The 18,839-nt window shown below is 52.2% G+C and overlaps 2 protein-coding genes across 3 annotated transcripts in view; one reads left to right on the plus strand and one right to left on the minus strand.

The window, feature by feature from the left end:
• Positions 1–3,499, minus strand: part of ASB2 (ankyrin repeat and SOCS box containing 2) — a 48,101-nt gene extending 44,602 nt beyond the window's left edge. Inside the window, exon 1 of the mRNA XM_055556525.1 lies at positions 3,272–3,499. The gene's annotated coding sequence lies outside the window, so the exon portion shown is untranslated. The remainder of the gene's footprint in view (positions 1–3,271) is intronic.
• A 20-nt stretch (positions 3,500–3,519) lies between these two features.
• Positions 3,520–18,839, plus strand: part of CCDC197 (coiled-coil domain containing 197) — a 38,004-nt gene continuing 22,684 nt past the window's right edge. The window contains exon 1 of one of the 2 annotated variants that reach the window (XM_055556527.1): positions 3,520–3,650. Coding sequence is in view for 1 of the 2 variants with exons in the window: in XM_055556526.1 (XP_055412501.1) it covers positions 3,647–3,650 (4 nt within the window). In the remaining variant the exon portion in view is untranslated. The remainder of the gene's footprint in view (positions 3,651–18,839) is intronic. The other variant, XM_055556526.1, reaches the window with a different exon arrangement.

The following is an 18,839-nucleotide window of genomic DNA, read 5'->3' on the forward strand; positions in this document are numbered from 1 at the left end:
CAAGAGGGAAAAACCTCTTTCCTCTTTTTTGTTGGAAAATATTCCATTTTCCAAGGAGAAGCACATACTCTGCACAGGCCCAAAGGCCCACAGCCTGAGGTGGGGCCATGAGCACCAGCTAAGAAAAGCATCAGTGAATGCCAAGTTTCCATTTTATATATTTGGGTCCCATGCTATTGAGTCCCCAGGTCCCGTGGGTCACCTTCTGCTCAGCCTCCCAAGTGGAGGACGTGTCTCTTACCTCCCAGCCCTGAAGGGGCTGGTCCTGGCACAGCTAGCCCCCTCCCATGCCCCTCCTGGCCCACCTGCTCACTTTTTCCCACAGCAACGGCTGGGCGCATACAGGTCTGGCACGTATGAGTACTCGAGACCCCCGCCCCGGTTTCTGCCCAGGGCTCAGTGGATGCCAGGCTTTGCCTTGTGCCAGAAGCCTGGGCTGGGGATGAGAAGGGGCCGGGCTCCCCGGTGTAGGTCTGAGCCTCTGATCACTGTTGCTCCAGCCCTCGCATGCAGCCCAAGTATGGCTTTGCATGCTAAGTTGCTTCAGTCGTGTCCTACTCTTTGCGACCCTAGGGAGTGTAGCCCACCAGGCTCCTCTGTCCATGGAATTCTCCAGGCAGTGGGTTGCCATGCCCTTTCCCAGGGGATCTTCCCCACCCAGGGATCGAACCCACGTCTCATGTCTCCTGCATTGGCGGGCAGGTTCTTTACCACTAGCGCCACCTGGGAAGCCCAAGTACGGCCTTGCCCAGCCCTATTCTGGGCACCCGGAGGACATGGACTCTTTCTCATCTTGACCCCTGGGTGGTAGAATGTTCTGGAAGCTCTAACTCTAGGCTCCAGAAGAGAAAACCTCAAGTGGGCAGGGGTGCCCTCCCAGAGCCCTCTCTCTCCTCACCCAGCCTAACCACATGCAGGGCTGGCTGGAAATCTTTTCGAGATCACTCCAAAATCAGCTAGGATCCTTCTCCTTTTGTTTTTTTTTTTTTGATTGTCTGTTTGCTTGCTTTTGTTCTCCTGCCTTTGCTTAAATCTTTTTCTTTTCCTCCCTCTACTTTCTCTGTCTTTTCTACCCCTCTTTTCTGTCTCCTTTTTTTGAAACAATTCAGGCAGGTTAGGAATCACCTGACTTCTGTATGGAAAATCCCATGCAGAGAGGAGCCTGGTGGGCTATAGTGTCCATAGGGTCATGAAGAGTCAGACAGAACTGAGTGACTGAGCATGAGTTCTGTATTACCATCACCTTCCCGAAACGTTTTCCTCGGCCACAAAGCTCTTAACAACTCTTTTATACTCCCAAGCATTAATTGGTTCAAAAGAAGGTGCTGAGGATGAGAAGTAAAGAAATAAACAAGTCCTGTGACAGCTGCCCGCTCCGGGCAGCCTAACCCTCTTCAGCTCAGCAGTGGAAGGACAGTGGGCGGGTCCAGGGATATTTTTGTGCCTCCTCTGGGAAGACTCTTTTGGATCCAGCTTGTCCACATTGTATGGCACCTTATGATGGTTCATTGGTGCCAGGACGGGTCTGTTTACTGCCGTGCTGGTTCCCTGGGGGACCTCAGAGACCATGGCTTAGGCTGTGGGCACTGGAGGCCCATCAGCTAAGAGGCCAGGATTTGAGTCCCATCTCCAACACCTCCTAGCTCTCTGGCTTTAGATGAGACCCTTAACCTCTAGGGACCTCAGTTTTCACCTTTGGGAAATGGGAGTGACCATCATCTCTAATTCATGCTGCCCAGGAGAAGAGTCAGTGAGAGGAAGTACCACAAGCGCTGGGCCAGCGCCCGGCTCACGGTGAATGCTCAGTGAAGGCTCAGGGGTACGAGTGCTCTTATTCATTGTCAGGTCTCCAGGGGTGGATCACACACGGTCCCCACCCCAAGGAGGAGGAAGAAGGTGACGCCCTCCCCCACTACCAGGCCCTCGTGGGCTGGACTGTTTGTGCACGAATGGATGATGCAACCTGGAAGGCGGCCAGGTGGTGGCAGCAGCCAGTCCTGGAGGGGGCTGTGCTGTAAACAGGCCTGCCATCAGCTGTCGGGACCTGTCCAACTGTTGCAGAAGTGACTGGAGTCCGCCCTGGCTGCCCCACTGCGCTCTGCCCCGGGCCTCCAACCGCAGAGGTCAGGGGCTATGGCTGGTGCGCTGGCCCCGCTGGCTTTGCCTGGGCACTTGTGAACTCCCTCAGCTGCTGCCTCGTGCATAAACTTTCCCATTGTTGAGGCAAACTCTTCTATCCTGTGCTGGGGGCTCAACTTCTGCCCTGACTCAGGCCTTAATGACTTACCTAAGGGTCTCTGCCTCCCTGCCTCCTCTTTCCCCTAGCTTTGCAAGGAGCTGCCTGAAGTCAGATCCTCCCCACTGCTCCTCTGCTCAAAAATAATCAGAATGTGTTCCATCCTCTTGCCTGGCCTGGTGGGAGCAGTATCTCCTACCCCTACCCCCATTCCCGACTTCCCCTTCCAGCATCACCACCACTTCTCACCTCCTGACTCTTTGTTATAACCACACGGCTCTCCCTACTATCTCCCCAGACCCACCCCAGCTTGTCTGCCTTTGCCCAAGCTGATCCTCCAGCTGGAAGTCCCTGTCCCACCCACTCTCTGCCCACCTGAGACATCCATCCATCTTTTCAAAGGCCAGCACTTCCTTGAACGTGTCCTCATGTTTACACACACAGCCCCTTTTTCATTCTTTACGTGATATCTTAGTTTTGTTTGCAGATTCTATTTTCTCTCTTAAACCTCAAGTTATTGCAAATATAGCTCGTGGCATCCAAGGTTGCTATCACCACCCCCCCCACACACACACACATATACACAATCCTGCCCATACATAGATGTTCCATAGACGCTCCATAAATGGCACATGAAATTAACACCCCCATGCATGAAAATATCTCTTCCCTCAACCTAAAAGCATTTCTGAAAGTCATTTGTTTGATACAGACATTGCCCAAGGCCTATAGAACCAACAATAGCATCATTGATAACTCCTTCTGCATTGCCATTTTTAGAAGTACACAGTAGAATGATATTCTGAGCAAGAATCCTCCGGAAGATTGGACAAGTACATGCAAACGGCTGATTCTCTGTGCCCCCAGTCCAAAATAAAAGTCACCAGCCTGCTTTAATAACTCAAGAGAATAGGAGAAAGAGGGAGACACACAAACATACTTTGACTCTAAGAGGCTATGAATAGACACCGCAGCGGTTAAGTCCCAGCCCGACAAGCAGTCTTTCTGCATAGGAAAGTTGAAAGCATGCATTACCTGTTAGGCTCTGAAACAAGGGTAAAATTCAGGGGTAAGAAAAAGGATTTTTCCTGAGTGTCTTAATTCAGAACATGCTCCCTGAGTTTGCCTTCAGTCCTGGCCCTGGGCTTCTGGCTGCTCTGCCAGGCAGTTCTGAAACGCTCTCCTTTGAAGCAGGGAGTTTATTTCGGGCCCATCGCATGACCAATGATGGCAAGCCAAACTATAAGATGTTATGAATCTCAGATTTCCTGTTTAAAGATTGCACCGAGGAAGCCGCGATCCTGGTTTCCTCCAGGCCGCGTCAATTACGGACTTGACTTCGGAGAGCATCTCGGAGCGTTGGCTCTCCTGTGACGTCATCACTTCTGATCCTTGACACGGAGGCCATATATGGGTATGTTTCTGGAACTCCCCAGGAGGGAGCAAGAGAGGAGAGAGATGCAGAGAGTAAGAGACACAGAGCTGGGAGAGAAAGCTGCAAGCAAGAGCAAGGAAGGAAGTGTGGGAGAGAGGAGAAGGGAGGAGAAGAGAGAGAAAAGAGGAAAAGTGGGAAGAAAGGATGGAGAGAGAAGAGAGGAGGAAAGAGGGGAATCGGGGAGGCTGGGAAGGAAGAGGGGATGGAGGGAGACTGAGAGCAGGCAGGAAGGCAGGGAGGAAGAAGGCTGAACAAGAGGGAAGCGAGGATGCGCAGGTTCACTGTTGGGGCCTTTGTGGGTAGCAGGTGGCAGAGCCTGATATTTAGGGGTCCCAGGGTGGGAATCCAGCTGCTGGAGTCTGTGGGATGGGCAGGGGAGCAAATGAACGAATAAGCCTGTGGGCAAGCCCCGGGAAGGGGCAGTGGAGCCCTTTCTCCAGGCCCAGGGAAGAAATGATCTGCTTCTGGACTCGATGGAGTGGCCCAAAATGTTAGCCTTGGGTGGCAAAGACTGCACACGTACAGCCACACGCCCTGAGCATGCACGATGCCAGGCACCCACATGCCCACGTCTGCGTTCAAACCTCAGGTTACAGAGTGGGGGAAGCTGGAAATGTCACTTGGTCCACTCCTCTAAATGGAAAATAATTTCCATTTCAGAGACCACTTCCCCTTGCAGGATATTGGACTTGTGACCCCAGAGCGTGGCTCACTTTGCATATTCCATCTGGAAATTAATCTCAGCGAGTTCAGGGCGCCCTGTAGTCGGGTCAGTGTTCTAGAGGCTGACCTGGGGCTGAGGACAGGAGGGCATGATGAGTCCCAGGCTGTCTCCCGGCTACTAGCCTCACCCTCACTTAGGAGAGTTCCCCCAGGCCACTGTGGCTGATGACCCCGAAAGGTCAGTTCACACATAGCACCCCTAGGCCATGTGCCATGACAGGGATGCAAGAGAAGAGGGGGCTGTCCGGGGCTCTTTACTGTTTGGGGATTTTTCTCGGCAGGAAGAAGTTCTAGCAGGTTCCATGGAGTGTGTCTTTGGAGTCCTACTGCTTCCTTGGGATCCCTGCCAGATGTAGGGCACAGATGCCACTGCTTTCTATGTCACAGATCCCAGATCTGGCCTGCCTGGGAGGACTGGGCTGTGGGCAGGGACAGGGCCCCTTCTCAGGTAGCCCTCTCTCTTGCCTCTCCCTCCTAGTCCAGACACACCTCATAGAGTCAAGAAAGCTGGAGAAACTCGGTCTCCAAATTCTGTTGCCTATGGTTGCACTCAGCTTTTGAAAATTAAGAGCCCGAATTGTGCGTCAAGCATCACAGGGAACAGAAAGTGCATCGAGTGTGGACAGCAACGGGAGGGGGCTGGCCAGACACACTTTGACTCATATATGACAATGTCTTCTGGCTGCTCCCGCACAACTCTTGCACCGAGTGCTGTCATTACCCCCATTTCACAGATGAGAAAACCGAGGCTTTGAGAGACTGGGGAGTTTGTCCAAAATCTGTAAGTGACAGTTTAGCAATTTGAACCATGTCTGCCTGATGCAAAAACTGATGCTTTTAGCTGTAGCTCTATCTCCCCAAAGTGAAAGTGTTAGTCAATCAGTCATGTCCAACTCTTTGTGATCCCACAGACTATAGCCTGCCAGGCTCCCTGTCCATGGGATTCTCCCGGCAAAAATACTGGAGTGGTAGCCATTCCCTTCTCCCAGGCATATTCTCAACCCAGGGATTGAACCCGGGTCTCCCGCATTGTTGTAGGCAGATTCTTTACCATCTGAGCCACCAGGGAAGCCCCTATCCTCCAGGTAATGAAGAAATCAAATGCTGGAGCAGAACAAGGAGTGCCACAAAGCTTTGACTATAAATCGGTGAATGTTTGCTATTCCCCTGGTCCTTCACTCATCCCGCGTGGGAGGCTTGATGCTATGGATAAAGGTCCACAGAGTCTGAGACCCAGGTTGGCCTGTCTGTCCACATTACAGGTCAGTCAACTCCAAAATGAAGTTGGGCTAACATGTCGATTCCCAAGCTAAACTGCACATTAGAGTCCTATTAAACTTAGCCATACCTGCCTCTACCCCAGAGATTCTGAGGTCCGTCCATATTGTTTCATGTAGCTCTAGATTGTTCCTTCCCATTGCCGTGTGGTTTTCCATGCTCTGAATGTATCTCGGTTGGTCCACTCTGCTGCTGATGGTCCTTTGGGTGATACCTAGTTTGGGACTATAATGGATTTCGTAGCTGTGAACATTCTAGAACATGTCTGTTGGTGAATATCCATGCCCATTTCTGCTGGGCCAACACCTAAGACAGGAATCACTAGGTCATAAAATCACTGTATGTTCAGCTGCAGGAACACAGCCAGTTTTCCAAAGGTGTTGGACCAACTTACCCTCCCACAGTCTGTGTGCATGAGTTCCAGGTGCTCCACATCCTCTCCAACACTTGGCATTTTCCACCTTTTCTCCCATTATCCATTCTGATGGGCAATACTGTTAATTCACTGAGGTTTTCATTTACGTGTCTTAGATTACAAATTACACAAACCTCTGAAAGGTCTTGGCCCCAGGGATATTTGGAGCCTTTGTGCAAGGCCCTATAGATGGTCCTGTGGAACAGTCCTCCAGGGAAGGTTTATACAGAGACAGAAAAGAGTCAATGGGAGCACAGATGGCAGAAACCAAACAACTGGTCAACCTGCAGAGCAATGGAAAGAAGGCCTGGCAGCCAAGAGAAAACCCCAGGGCTCACAGATGGCACCAGGAGGCTTCTCTCCTGATCCCACACAGAGCCTCCCCTCCCTCCCTCTCTAGCTCCTTACCCTGCTTCATTTATCTCCATAGCACTTATCACCCTCCCCCAGAGTTATGATGTATTTATTTGTCACTCGTTATTTATTGCCTGCCTGTCCCATCTGGAATAATGTTTCTGTTCACTGCTGTGGATCAGGGCTTACAATGATGCCTGGTGCATAGTAGGTGCTCATTAAATGACTGTTGCTATATGGGCTCCATGGAAGCCACACAGCTCCTGGGCCTAAACTGGGAAAGGCTGTGTCACGTTTGGCAGCTTCATCCTGGCTCATGGCTGCATAGACACTCACGCTCACACACACACACACACACACACACACCCCAGACCTTTCAGGCTTCCCTCCGTGTTTATTTTAATCTGAATTCGATGAGTAAAGTTGGGGGGAGGGAGGCAGTTCATAGAGCCCCAAGCCTAGTAAAGACCAGAAAGGGAGCCAGTCCAGCTCCCATATTCCATATGACAGTGACGCCTCTTTCAGGAAGGAGAGAGAGAGAGGAGAGGGAGAGGGTGCTGTGAACTGGGATGTGGGACTCAGTGCCGAGTCTTGGAACAGTTTGGACCCAGTGCCGGCACATCACCAGCTAAAATAAGCTCCCCTGAGGTCTTGGTGCGCTGGCCCCTAGCCCTGGCTGCCTCTTGATATCAGTTTATTTTGGTTTCAAGGGATGAAGAGGGACAGGAAAGAGTCAGATCCACACCCTGGGCAGAGTGCTGGGGTGGAGAGGACGAAAGGCAGACGGCAGGGGTGGGGAGGGCAGACGAAAGCCCCAGGTCCTGGGAGGGAGAGAGATGCATCTACAGAAAAGACGGAGGGGGCGAGGAGAAGGCAGAGAGAAGTCCCCACCTCTCCTCCTTTCCTTATGATGAGCACGGTTCCCTCTGGGCTGTGGCTGACCGACAGCTCATTTCCTCCGGAGCAATCGGGACCCTCCTCAACCTCCCAGCTCAGGGGGCCAAGGCAGACTCCTGGAGAGAAGACCGTTCGCCTATTTATAGAGAGCAGAGTGGCTCGGACAGTGAAGAATCTGCCTGCAATTCAGAAGACCCAGGTTCGATCCCTGAGTTGGGAAGATCCCCTGGAGAAGGGGATGGTGACCCACTCCAGTATTCTTGCCTGGAGAATTCCATGGAGATAGGAGCCTGACAGTCCATGGGGTCGCAAAGAGTCGGACACAACTGAGCAACTAACACTTTCACTTTTCTTTTCAGAGAGCAGAGTAAGCATATGACGTCACCCCTCAGATGGGAGAGCAGGGCAGGTCAGCCTCACACCCCATCACACCCTAGATATGGAGGTGACACCCCCAAGGATGAGGGGTCACCACCCCTGAGGACCCCTGGGGACTGGAGAAGGGCTGTCTGATCCCGCCCTGCTCCCCTAACAGCCTGTGGGCATGTGAGGGAGGAACAACAGGATCTTGTAAGGGTTTCCATCACAATGAGCAGATCCAAGACACAGACTCCATTGTGGAACACTGGGCTCTTTTCAGCTGCCTGGGGCTTCCTGGAGCCATGACCATCCATGACTGACCCTCAAACAAGAGTAGCCGGGACAGACCAGCAAGACAGCCAGCTTCACAACTCCCTGCTGTAAACCTCACTCGCCATTGTACAAATGGCCAACCCTCTTTGGCGGGCTGCACTGAGTTACCCTGCCCAGAGACACAGAGGAAGGGCATCTACCCCAACTCTCAGGCTTCAGCCTTCGGATACACAACCATCTGCAGCAGAAGCCCTGCAGCCCTGGGCCCATCCATCTGTGAGCTCTTTCTCCAGGGAGCATCTAGCTCTGGAGGATGTCCTAACAGAGGGTGGTCCTGGGGCTGGCGGGGACATGCTTGGTCAGCCCCATGCGGACAGTATCTTCCTTGCGGAGACTGGAAGGACTTCACTGGGGCAACCCGTTATCATCATCCTGTCCTGTTTCCAGCATAGGCACTACGGCTGGTTAATCCCTGCTTGCTGCGGGAACTGCCCACAGCCCAGCACCTCGCTGAATCTCACTTTCATCTTCTGAGGCTAGGAGAGCACTGACTCTTCTCTCCCATGACTATTAGGGGATTGGACGAGATCCCAGGACTCAGACATCCCACCCCAGGCCCCGCACTCAGGAGACGCTCATTCATGGGACTTCTTCCACCCCACCTGCCCCCTGCAGAGGGTCTGTGTGTGCAGAGCGGGAGGGCATCTCCCACAGGCCAAGCAGGCTCAGGTGGCCAGTGAGTGGGCCTTGGACTGATCCATCCTGGAAGCTGCTGGCCCCTGCGTTGGCCAGGCTGCTTGGCCCCTTCCAGGGCTTGATTTCATCGTGCCTGAATCACCCTTGGGAGCTCGAGTGAGCTTTGTTAGCTGCCGGGAACAGGTTTTCCATGAACATAAACATGTTTCGAGTGGAGCTGGGAGCTCTCTATTGCCCTTTGGTGAGAGGGAAGGCAACCCATCTCCCAACAAGGGCGAGCCTGCAGCCAGCTGGCCCTCCTGCCCAGGGGTGAGCCAGGCTGTGTCAGACAATGCATTTCCTGCCGGGTCCAGCCTCTCCTGGCTGGCCCAGCACCATGCAGACAGAGCTGAGGCCAGGTCGCTGGGCCGTTCCCTCCACCACTGCAATGGAGCAGGAAGGGCAGGTACCTCTTGTATTCGGTCCCTGGTCAGCCACTCTGGAGGTGGAGCTTGCAGGGAACAAAGTCTCCACTCCAGAAACGCAGCTGTCACAGGCTGGCATCTCTGCCGGGCAGCTGGCTGTCGGGCTGCTGACCGCTTCATCTTTGCCTTATTCCTCAGGGAAGGCAAAGTGGCCAGAGACGTGACATTGCAGAGATGTCATCAGGGAGGCTTGGGCTTGCTGTGATGAGGGCGGAACTGGGTTCTGGGAGGGAGTCGGGGCTGATGAGGAGGCAGGCAGTAGATTGGGTGTCCCGCCATCCCGGGGTTGGGGAGGGATGCAGACACCCCCACTGAGCAGCCCCTCCAGGGGTCCAGGCACCTGCATGGCCATCCAAGAGGGAGGCATATAATCCTCATGGAGGAAGCGAGACCCTCCAGGGATTCACCTGCTCCTGGTGACGGTGACACGTCCAGCCACACCACCACGTCCCAGAACCGAAAGATCAGAAGAAGAAATGTCCAAAGCAGGAGGTCCTCAGGGTTCATCCGCACCAGCATCCTTTTTCTGAGAAAAGGGAATATGAGGCTGGAGAGGGCGAGGCTTCGCAGAAACCGCAGCTTCCAGAAATTAATTCTGCCTCTCCGCAGCTCCCTCCCAAGCTTATGGTGTGGCCATAGAGATTGATAATCACATCATGCCCTGGACACAAAAACCCAAGTTGCTGGGCAAGTGGGCAGGAACCCCACCACGTTAGAGGGAGATGGCAAAAGGGAGGCTGGATGTCCTCTGGGCACATTTACAATGCCTGCTGCCTCCTGGAGGCTCCCAGAAGTGCTTCGGGGTGGGGAGACTGTGGTTTGCAACAGACCACAAGTTCCAGTGACGAGCTGGAGGCTTAAGCACAGGCAACGTGGGTGTCAATGTCACTGTGCTTCCCTGTTCCCACTCCAGGAGGTCAGGTAGGGGCCACTCTCAGCACAGAACCGCTTGTAAGGTGACTGCCCCGGGTCTCCCTTGCAGAGCCAAGTGGCTAAGAACCAAGACTCCGGAGTCATCTGCCAGCTCCACAACTTTCTAGCTGTGTGGTCTTGGATAACTTACTTAACCTCTCTGAGCCTTGGCATTCTGATCTATAAAGTGGGAGGAAAAAATGATAGTACCTATGCCTCACAGGAAAGCTGCAAAGATTAAATTTTATATATAGTGGGCGCCCCACCTTACCCTCGGTTTCACTTTCCATGGTTTCAGTTACCCTCGGTCAACCGCAGTCTGAAAATATTAAATGGAAAATTCCAGAAATAGACAATTCATAAGTTTTAAATTTCAAGCTCTTCTGAGTAGCAAAATGAAATCTCACACCATCCTGCTCTGTCTCCTGGGACCTGAGTCATCCCTTTGTCCATCGCATCCCGGCGTCGGTCACTCAGTGTCCATCTCAGTTATCAGATTGACTGTCGAGGTATCACGGTGCTTGTGTTCACTAAGTAACCATTTTACTTAATAATGAGCCAAAATGCAGGCACATTGATGCTGGTAATTTGGATCTGCCAAAGAGAAGTTGTAAAGTGCTTCTAAGTGAAAAGGTGAAAACACACAAATTAATAAGGAGAGAAAAAAAAAATTGTATAATGAGGTTGCTAAGATCTAGGGTGAGAATAAATCTTCTATCTGTGAAATTGTGAAGAAGGATAAAGGAATTGCTACTAGTTTTGCTGTCGAACTTCAAATTGAAAAAGTTACAGCCACAGCGTGTGACAAGTACTTAGTTAAGTTGAAAAGGGCATTAAATTTGTACAATAGTTATTCTGAGAGAGAGAGAGAGGAACTTCACTCACATATCTTTTATCACAAGTGGCTCAGCTGGTAAAGAATCCGCCTGCCATGCAGGAGACCCCGGTTTGATTCCTGGGACGGGAAGGTCCCCTGGAGAAGGGATAGGCTACCCACTCCAATATTCTGGCCTGGAGAATTCCATGAACTGTATAGTCCGTGGGGGTCTCAAAGAGTCAGAAAAAACTGAATGACTTTCACTTCATTGCTATGATTGTTTAGTTTTATTATTGCTTATTGTTGCTAATCTCTTACTGTTCCTAATTTATAAATTTAAACTTTATCATAGGAATGTATGTGGGCTTCCTAGGTGGCCCTAGTGGTAAACAACCCACCTGCCAACACAGGAGACATGACAAAAAGTGATCCCTAGGTCAGGAAGATCCCCTGGGGGAGGGTGTGGCAACCCTGCAGCATTCTTGCCTGGAGAATCCCACGGACAGAGGATCGAGGCAGGCTACAGTCCATAGCGTTGCACAGAGTCGAGCACAACTGAAGCAACTCAGCATGCATGCACGCGTGTACAGGAAAAAGCAGTATATATAGATTCAGTACTATCCATGGTTTCAGGCATTCACTGAGGGCCTTGGAATGTATCCTCCTTGGCTAAGAGGGAACTACTGTATACATTTTGGTCACCTGATGTGAACAGCCAACTTATTGGAAAAGTCCCTGATGCTGTGGAAAGATTGAGGGCCGAAGGAGAAGAGGCATCAGAGGATGAGACGGCTGGATGGCATCACCGGTGCAATGGGCATGAACTTGGGCAAACTCGGAGATGGTGAGGGACAGGGAGGCCTGACGTGCTGCAGTCCACGGGGTCACAGACAGTCGGACACGACTGGGCAACTGAACAACACCTGTATATATTCCTTAGGATGAAGGCTTATAAATGTTAGGTGTTGTTATTAGCTTAAACTTCCTGACAGAGACAGAGGGAATGGTGGTTAGTTGAAAACAGTGGTTCTTAACTGGGGACATTTTCCCCTAGGGAACAGTTGACCATTCCTGGAGACGTTTCTGGTAGCCACAAGTGAGGATGCTGGGGTGCTACTGCATCTGGTGGGGGAGAGGTCAGGGATGCTGCCAAACATCTTCAGTGTTCAGGACAGCTTCCCCAGCAAAGAATTAAGAGCCCAGATGTGCGCAGTGCAGTGGTGGAGAAGCCTGGCTGGAGGGACGGTGTGTGGAAGGAAGAGGATTGTGGGGGTAGGAAGAGGTCTGCTCGGAGTGACCAGGGCTCTCCCTGCTCCCCAAGGATGGCTTTGGATTTCAGGAATAATTGCCACCAGGAGGGCCAGGTGTTTGGAGTTTAAATACCTTGAGACTGTTATAGGGAAGGCTCACTGAACCGGTCTCATAAACGGGCCCTGAAGGTCACCAGCAGAGGCAAAGGCAGCCATAGTTCAAAGCAGAAGCAACAGCCTCAGTGATCCCCACGAAGCCTGGGGTCTGCCGGTCAGCGGGGAAGGGGGGACTCAGCCCTGCGAGGGCCAGGCGTCCCTGCTGGTAGCTGGTGCGTTCAGACACAAACACACACACATTTACACACACATACACACACACACACACACACACACACACACCCACATACCCACACACTGACGATGCTTAGATCATCTGGACACTACACATAACTTACCTTTTTTCGGTGAAGAGCTGAATTTAATCCACCAGTTGTGAGGGCCACTGGCCAAGGAACTGTTTAGTCGCATCAGTCACATCCGACTCTTTGCGACCCCATGGACTGTAGCCCACCAAGCTTCTTTGTCCATGGGATTTCCCAGGCAAGAATACTGGAGTGGGTTGCCATTTCCTTCTCCAGGGAATTGAACCTGTGTCTCCTGCATTGCAGGCGAATTCTTTACTGCTGAGCCACCAGGAAAGCCCCAAAGGGCGTGTTGCCTTCCCACTGGGGGATCGAACCCCCGTCTCCTGTGTGACAGGTGGGGATACTCACCACTATACTAAAGAGGACAGCAGCAAGTCTAAAACACTAGATAACTGTCAATGTCTCTTTTTTCCTAAAAGCATATATTGGACCTCCCTCTTTCTTGGTGCCTCTGTGTGTGTGCATGTGTTGGGTGAGAGGCAGCTAGCACTCTGAAAAGAGCTCAGGCCTAGCCACCAGGGTGCTGGTCTGGGCCCTTCTGGAAAGTTCTCTGTGACCTCATGCAGACCTTTCCTCTCCCTGGAGCCCTGAGGAAAGAAGAACGGCACTGCCCCATGAGCTGGTAGGAACCCAGGCCCCTGCAGACTCCGAGAGCCTCTGAAACCAGAAGAAGCAGCCATAAGCGGCTGCACCCACATCTCTTTGCTCTCTGAGAATAAAAATTCTAAGTCAGCTGGAATTTAAAATTGAGCCTATGTAAATATTTTCAAAACCAGAAATTAAAAAAAAAAAAAAAGGGACAACAATGATTTTGAACAAGTCTCCGAGTCCAAGCTGACTCAGTTATTACAGGTGCCGGAAGGAAAACTCTCCTCTGTCTCTGTTCTTTCCTTTCCCCTCTACTTTCCAGTTCTCCTGGTGCCACTCAAGTCCGCCAGCGTCCCCTCCAAACTGCACTGTCATCTCTCCTGGCCACTGAAGAGCGTGTGACCTGGGTGCACACCGGCACCTGCCAGCAGTCAGGGCTGTGCCGGGGGAGGGGGGGTTGGAGGATGCCTGCCAACCCCTGGGCTCCTCTTGTTGATGCGGGGCCTGTGGGTGGCCCAGGCTGGTCAGGTGGCCCCTCAGGCTCGTCCCTCTCTCTGGGCCTCCCGCCCTCTATTTAGCAGCAACGCTAAATAGCAGGATCAGGTGTCTGCCATGCCACGCGTCCTGGGAGAGGGGACTTTCGGGGCCTGAAGATAGTCTACAGGCTGCAGTGCCCAGTGGCCTGGCTCCTGACCCTTGCCATCAGGTGCCTGTCGGGGATGAGGGTGCTGCGTCCCCTGGGGGCACGTGGATCCTGGGAGAATCAAAACAGGCTGCCTCTGACACGTGCTGCTGGACTCCTTGGTGGGCTCTCCAAGGCCCCTGTGGGCAGCCCCCCTCCCATGCCTTCTGCAGCCTCATCCTCTCTGTGCCCCATTCCCACTCCACCTGTCTGCATGTGGCTGTGTTGGACCCGCCAGGATCGGCGGTGGTCTGTCCCTTCACCCTTCGGGCAGGTTTTGTAGAGCGGCTGGTGAGAGGTTAGAGTAGGTGCTGTGCGGGTGGTCTGCTGAGGGTCTGTCTCCTCCTCTCCACTCCCCTGAAACTGCTGGGAGGCTTAGCCCCCTCGGGGCCCCAGGTTCTCAATTGCAAGTCAAGAACCATAAGGAGCACCTTCCTCATGGGGTTGGGATAAGGCTTAAATGAGAAGGTCTAGGGCAGTTCTGGTGGCTCAGATGGTAAAGAATCCACCTGCAATGCAGGAGACCAGGGTTCATGCCCTGGGTCGGGAAGATCCCCTGGAGAATGGCATGGCAACCCACTCCAGTATTCTTGTCTGGAGAATCCCATGGACAGAGGAGCCTGGAAGGCTAGAGCCCATGGGGTCACAAGGAGTAGGCACTGTTGACAATAGCCAGGACATGGAAGCAACCTAGATGTCCATCGGCAGATGAATGGATAAGAAAGCTGTGGTACATGTACACAGTGGAGTATTACTCAGCCATTAAAAAGAATGCATTTGAATCAGCTCTAATGAGGTGGATGAAACTGGAGCCTATTATACAGAATGAAGTAAGTCAGAAAGAAAAGCACCAATACAGTATATTAACGCATATATATGGAATTTAGAAAGATGGTAACAATGACCCTATATGCGAGTCAGCAAAAGTGACATAGAAATAAAAACAGACTTCTGGTAATGATGACCCTATATGTGAGTCAGCAAAAGTGACATAGAAATAAAAACAGACTTCTGGTAACAATGACCCTATATGCGAGTCAGCAAAAGTGACATAGAAATAAAAACAGACTTCTGGACTCTGTGGAAGATGGCTAGGGTGGGATGATTTGAGAGAATAGCATTGAAACATGTATATTATCATATGTGGAATAGATCGCCAGTCCAGGTTCGATGCCTGAGGCAGGGGGTTCAGGGTCGGTGCACTGGGATGACCCTGAGGGATGGGATGGGGAGGGAGGTGGGAGAGAGGGTCAGGATGGGGAACACATGTACACCCATGGCTGATTCATGTAAATTTATGGCAAAAACCACTACAGTATTGTAAGGTAATTAGCCTCCAATTAAAATAAATAAATTAATTAAAAAAACCTAAAACTAAAAAAAAAAAGAGTAGGACACGACTGAGCAAGTAACGCACACTCAGGGCGGGGCTGTGTGAAGCTCGGTGACTGTAACTATTTCTATTTTTATTCTCGAGACACAAACTAAATGCCATGAGACCCACCAGGAGCCAGAAGCTGCTGTAGAACTGCTACATCTGAGCCCTGGGGAGACACAGTCTCGGGGGGCAGGGAGCAGGGGTCAGGAATTGCAGTAGGGAGAGTGAAGGGAGACAAGTCAGGAAGAGTGGGAGAGGGGAGTAGGCCGGGAAGAAGGAGGGGAAGGGGTTAGCGTGAGGGTCAGGACCATCCGACAAAGGAGGAACAGGCTGCCTTGAGTCTCTGCAGAGTTTCTAGGTGCACAGGTGGGTGTGGGGTATCCCAGGCCAAGGGTGAGGCGTGAGCCAAGGCCTGTGGCTTGAAGCTAGTGGCCAGCTGGGCAACCACAGGAGCTGGGCCTGGCCAGAGGGCAGGGTGTGGGGAAGGGCAGACGTGGGCTGGAAGAGAAGGCAGGCACTGGGCCAGCAGAGCTGGGCAGGCCACGCTTGAGGGCTTGGACTGTGGGGGAGACGATGGAGGGATGGTTTGGTTTCCTTTGGGGCTGCCAAGATGGGCCTTTATTCCTCTTCTGTATCGGTCCAAGGTCAGCATTTCAGGGGATGGGTAGCTTGCTTCTCAGTCAGCGACCCAGGTTCCCAGGTTGCACTGACATCCCTTAAAATCTGGCATCACCTGCAGGTTTGGGGCGGGGCTGTCACAGGTTCCAGGATTCTGGAGTCTAGGAAGACTGAGATCAAGGTGCCGGCAGACCCAGTGTCTTGTGAGGGCCTACTTCCTGGCTTGTGGGTGGCTGGCTGTCTTCTCACATGGCAAGGAGCAACTGGGGAAGTTTCTCTTGCCTAGAGCGTATGTATATGGTGGTGGTGGGGAGGGGGGTGTTGGAGGGAGTGAGGGAGGAAGAGAGACAGAGAAAGAGGGTCTTGGTTGGGAAATACTTGGATGAAAGTTTGGGGTGGGTGCGACTCCCACTTCATTCTGGGCCTTCAGAGCTGGGGAGCAGCTCCACACAGCAGAAAGAGAAGGTCGTGGACCCAGGAAGGAGACAGCTGAGGAGGGCATTGTAGAGGACCAGCCCTGCACATGGGGGCAGCGGTGGGTGGGGGACCACCTGCCTGCATTTCCCAGGAAGGACAGTCAGGCTCCGAATGTGAATGGTGGGCGCTGCAGACAGTGAGCCTACTGGGGAGGGCAGGGGCGTCCAGTCTGGGTGGAGGTAGCCAACCTGGAGCAGGGGCCTTGGAGAGCAGGAGAACAGAGGTCCTGAAATTGGTAGAAGTCTTGGGAAAAGCTTTGGACGCAAAGGGCCAGAGACCCCAGTGAGCTTGGAGCCAGTTGGAGCCATGCTTTGACGGGGGAAGGGCCCTGTGGACATCTGGCCATGTCTGCTTGGCCTGCACGTGGGGCCTCTTCCTGGAGGCCCAGGGGCCTGTGTATAGCATCTGTGACTCTGTCCCATCCTGTCCAGCCTGCTGGGAAAGTCCTCTCTAAGTCTCATCAAGGGGACAGAGCCCAGGGTAGGTTAAGAAGACCTGGTCTCCTGTCCACACTGTACTGACTGCTCCTTTGCTCTCAGATCCCTGCTCTGCCCGTCAGTGCCTGGCAGGCTGACCAGGGCATCACCCAAGGCCCCCTGCCCTCTGGCTTTTGACAGGGTCCAGCCAATGGGAAGCCAGGTGGGTGGGACAGGGGAGTGAAGTGAAGTGAAAGTTGCTCAGTCGTATCCAACTCTTTGCGACCCCATGGACTATAGAGTCCATGGAACTCTCCAGGTCAGAATACTGGAGTGGGTAGCCTTTCCCTTCTCCAGGGGAAGAGATCCCAACCCAGGGATCAAACCCAGTTCTCCCTCGTTGCAGGCGGGACAGGGGAGAGGTCCGGTGTTTATTTGTCCAGCTCCTTCTCTGCTTTGGGCCCAAGTTCCCAGGGACTCCGGGCTCCATGGCTGTGGCTCTTTGGGAGGCTTCTCACCAGGCTCCAGGTCATCATTTCCTCCCCGGGACGGTGCCAGCTTCCCACTGTTCCTGAATTCCGGGTGCCTCAGTCTGTCCTGGTACCCTTGATCCTGCCCACCTCTCTGTCCCTTCATCAGCTCCTCTTCATTCAACCTTTGGCATATGCCTGCTGTATCTTATAGATAAAATACAGCATATCTAGTTAAACTTGACTTTCAGACATACAATAAATACTCCTTTAGTCGAAGTGATGTGGTGGTTTTTGTTGCCAAATCGTGTCCAATTCTTTGTGGCTGCATGGACTGTAGCCCACCAGTCCCGTGTAATCCTCTGTCCATGGGATTTTCCAGGCAAGAAGACTGGAGTGGGTTGCCATTCCCTTCTCCAGGGGTTCTTCCTGACCCAGGGATTGGACCCAGGTCTCCTGCATTGGCAGTTGGATTCTTACCATTGAGCCATCAGGGAAACCCAGTCCAGGTATAGCAGTCCCAGTTATTTCATAAGATACACTACACAATTCCCTGCTGTTTATCTGAAATTCAAATTTAACTAGGTGCACTGTATTTTTCTTTCTAAATCTGGTTATCCCACTTACAGGGCCCCTAATTGGCGGACTAATGTGTCCCTCAGATCACAGGCATTTCCAGTCACCCCTGACTAGAAGAAAGGTTGGGTTTGAAGCACTTACACTCTGCCTGCATAGACGGAGCTATCAGTTCAGTTCAGTCGCTCAGTCGTGTCTGACTCTTTGTGACTTCATGAATCGCAGCCACCAGGCCTCCCTGTCCATCACCAACTCCCAGAGTTTACCCAAACCCATCTCCATCGAGATGTTGATGCCATCCAACCATCTCATCCTCTGTCGTCCCCTTCTCCTCCTGCCCTCAATCCCTCCCAGCGTCAGAGTCTTTTCCAATGAGTCAGCTCTTCGCATCAGGTGGCCAAAGTATTGGAGTTTCAGCTTCAACATCAGTCCTTCCAATGAACACCCAGGACTAATCTCCTTTAGGATGGACTGGTTGGATCTCCTCGCAGTCCAAGGGACTCTCAAGAGTCTTCTCCAACACCACAGTTCAAAAGCATCAATTCTTCAGCGCTCAGCCTTCTTTATAGTCCAACTCTTACATCCATACATGACCACAGGAAAAACCATAGCCTTGACTAGACGGACCTTTGTTGGTAAAGTAATGTCTCTGCTTTTGAATATGCTGTCTATGTTGGTCATAACTTTCCTTCCAAGGAATAAGCGTCTTTTAATTTCATGGCTGCAGTCACCATCTGTGGTGATTTTGGAGCCCCCAAAATAAAGTCTGACACTGTGTCCACTGTTTTCCCATCTATTTGCCATGAAGTGATGGGACCAGATGCCATGATCTTCGTTTTCTGAATGTTGAGCTTTAAGCCAACTTTTTCACTCTCCTCTTTCACTTTCACCAAGAGGCTCTTTAGTTCTTCTTCACTTTCTGCCATAAGGGTGGAGCTATGGGCTGCTTCTTTCTCCTATGCGGCAGCATCAAGTTTCCCTAAGGGCAAGAACACAGTCTAAAGATGAGGGGACTGACCCCGACATCTCCCCAGTTGCGTGGCATCAACCCCTAAAATGCCCCCAAGACCATGCACAAAGGCCCATCTGGTCCCTGTGC

This window comes from Bubalus kerabau, chromosome 19 (assembly GCF_029407905.1).
Source record: "Bubalus kerabau isolate K-KA32 ecotype Philippines breed swamp buffalo chromosome 19, PCC_UOA_SB_1v2, whole genome shotgun sequence".
Classification (NCBI taxonomy): domain Eukaryota; kingdom Metazoa; phylum Chordata; class Mammalia; order Artiodactyla; family Bovidae; genus Bubalus; species Bubalus kerabau.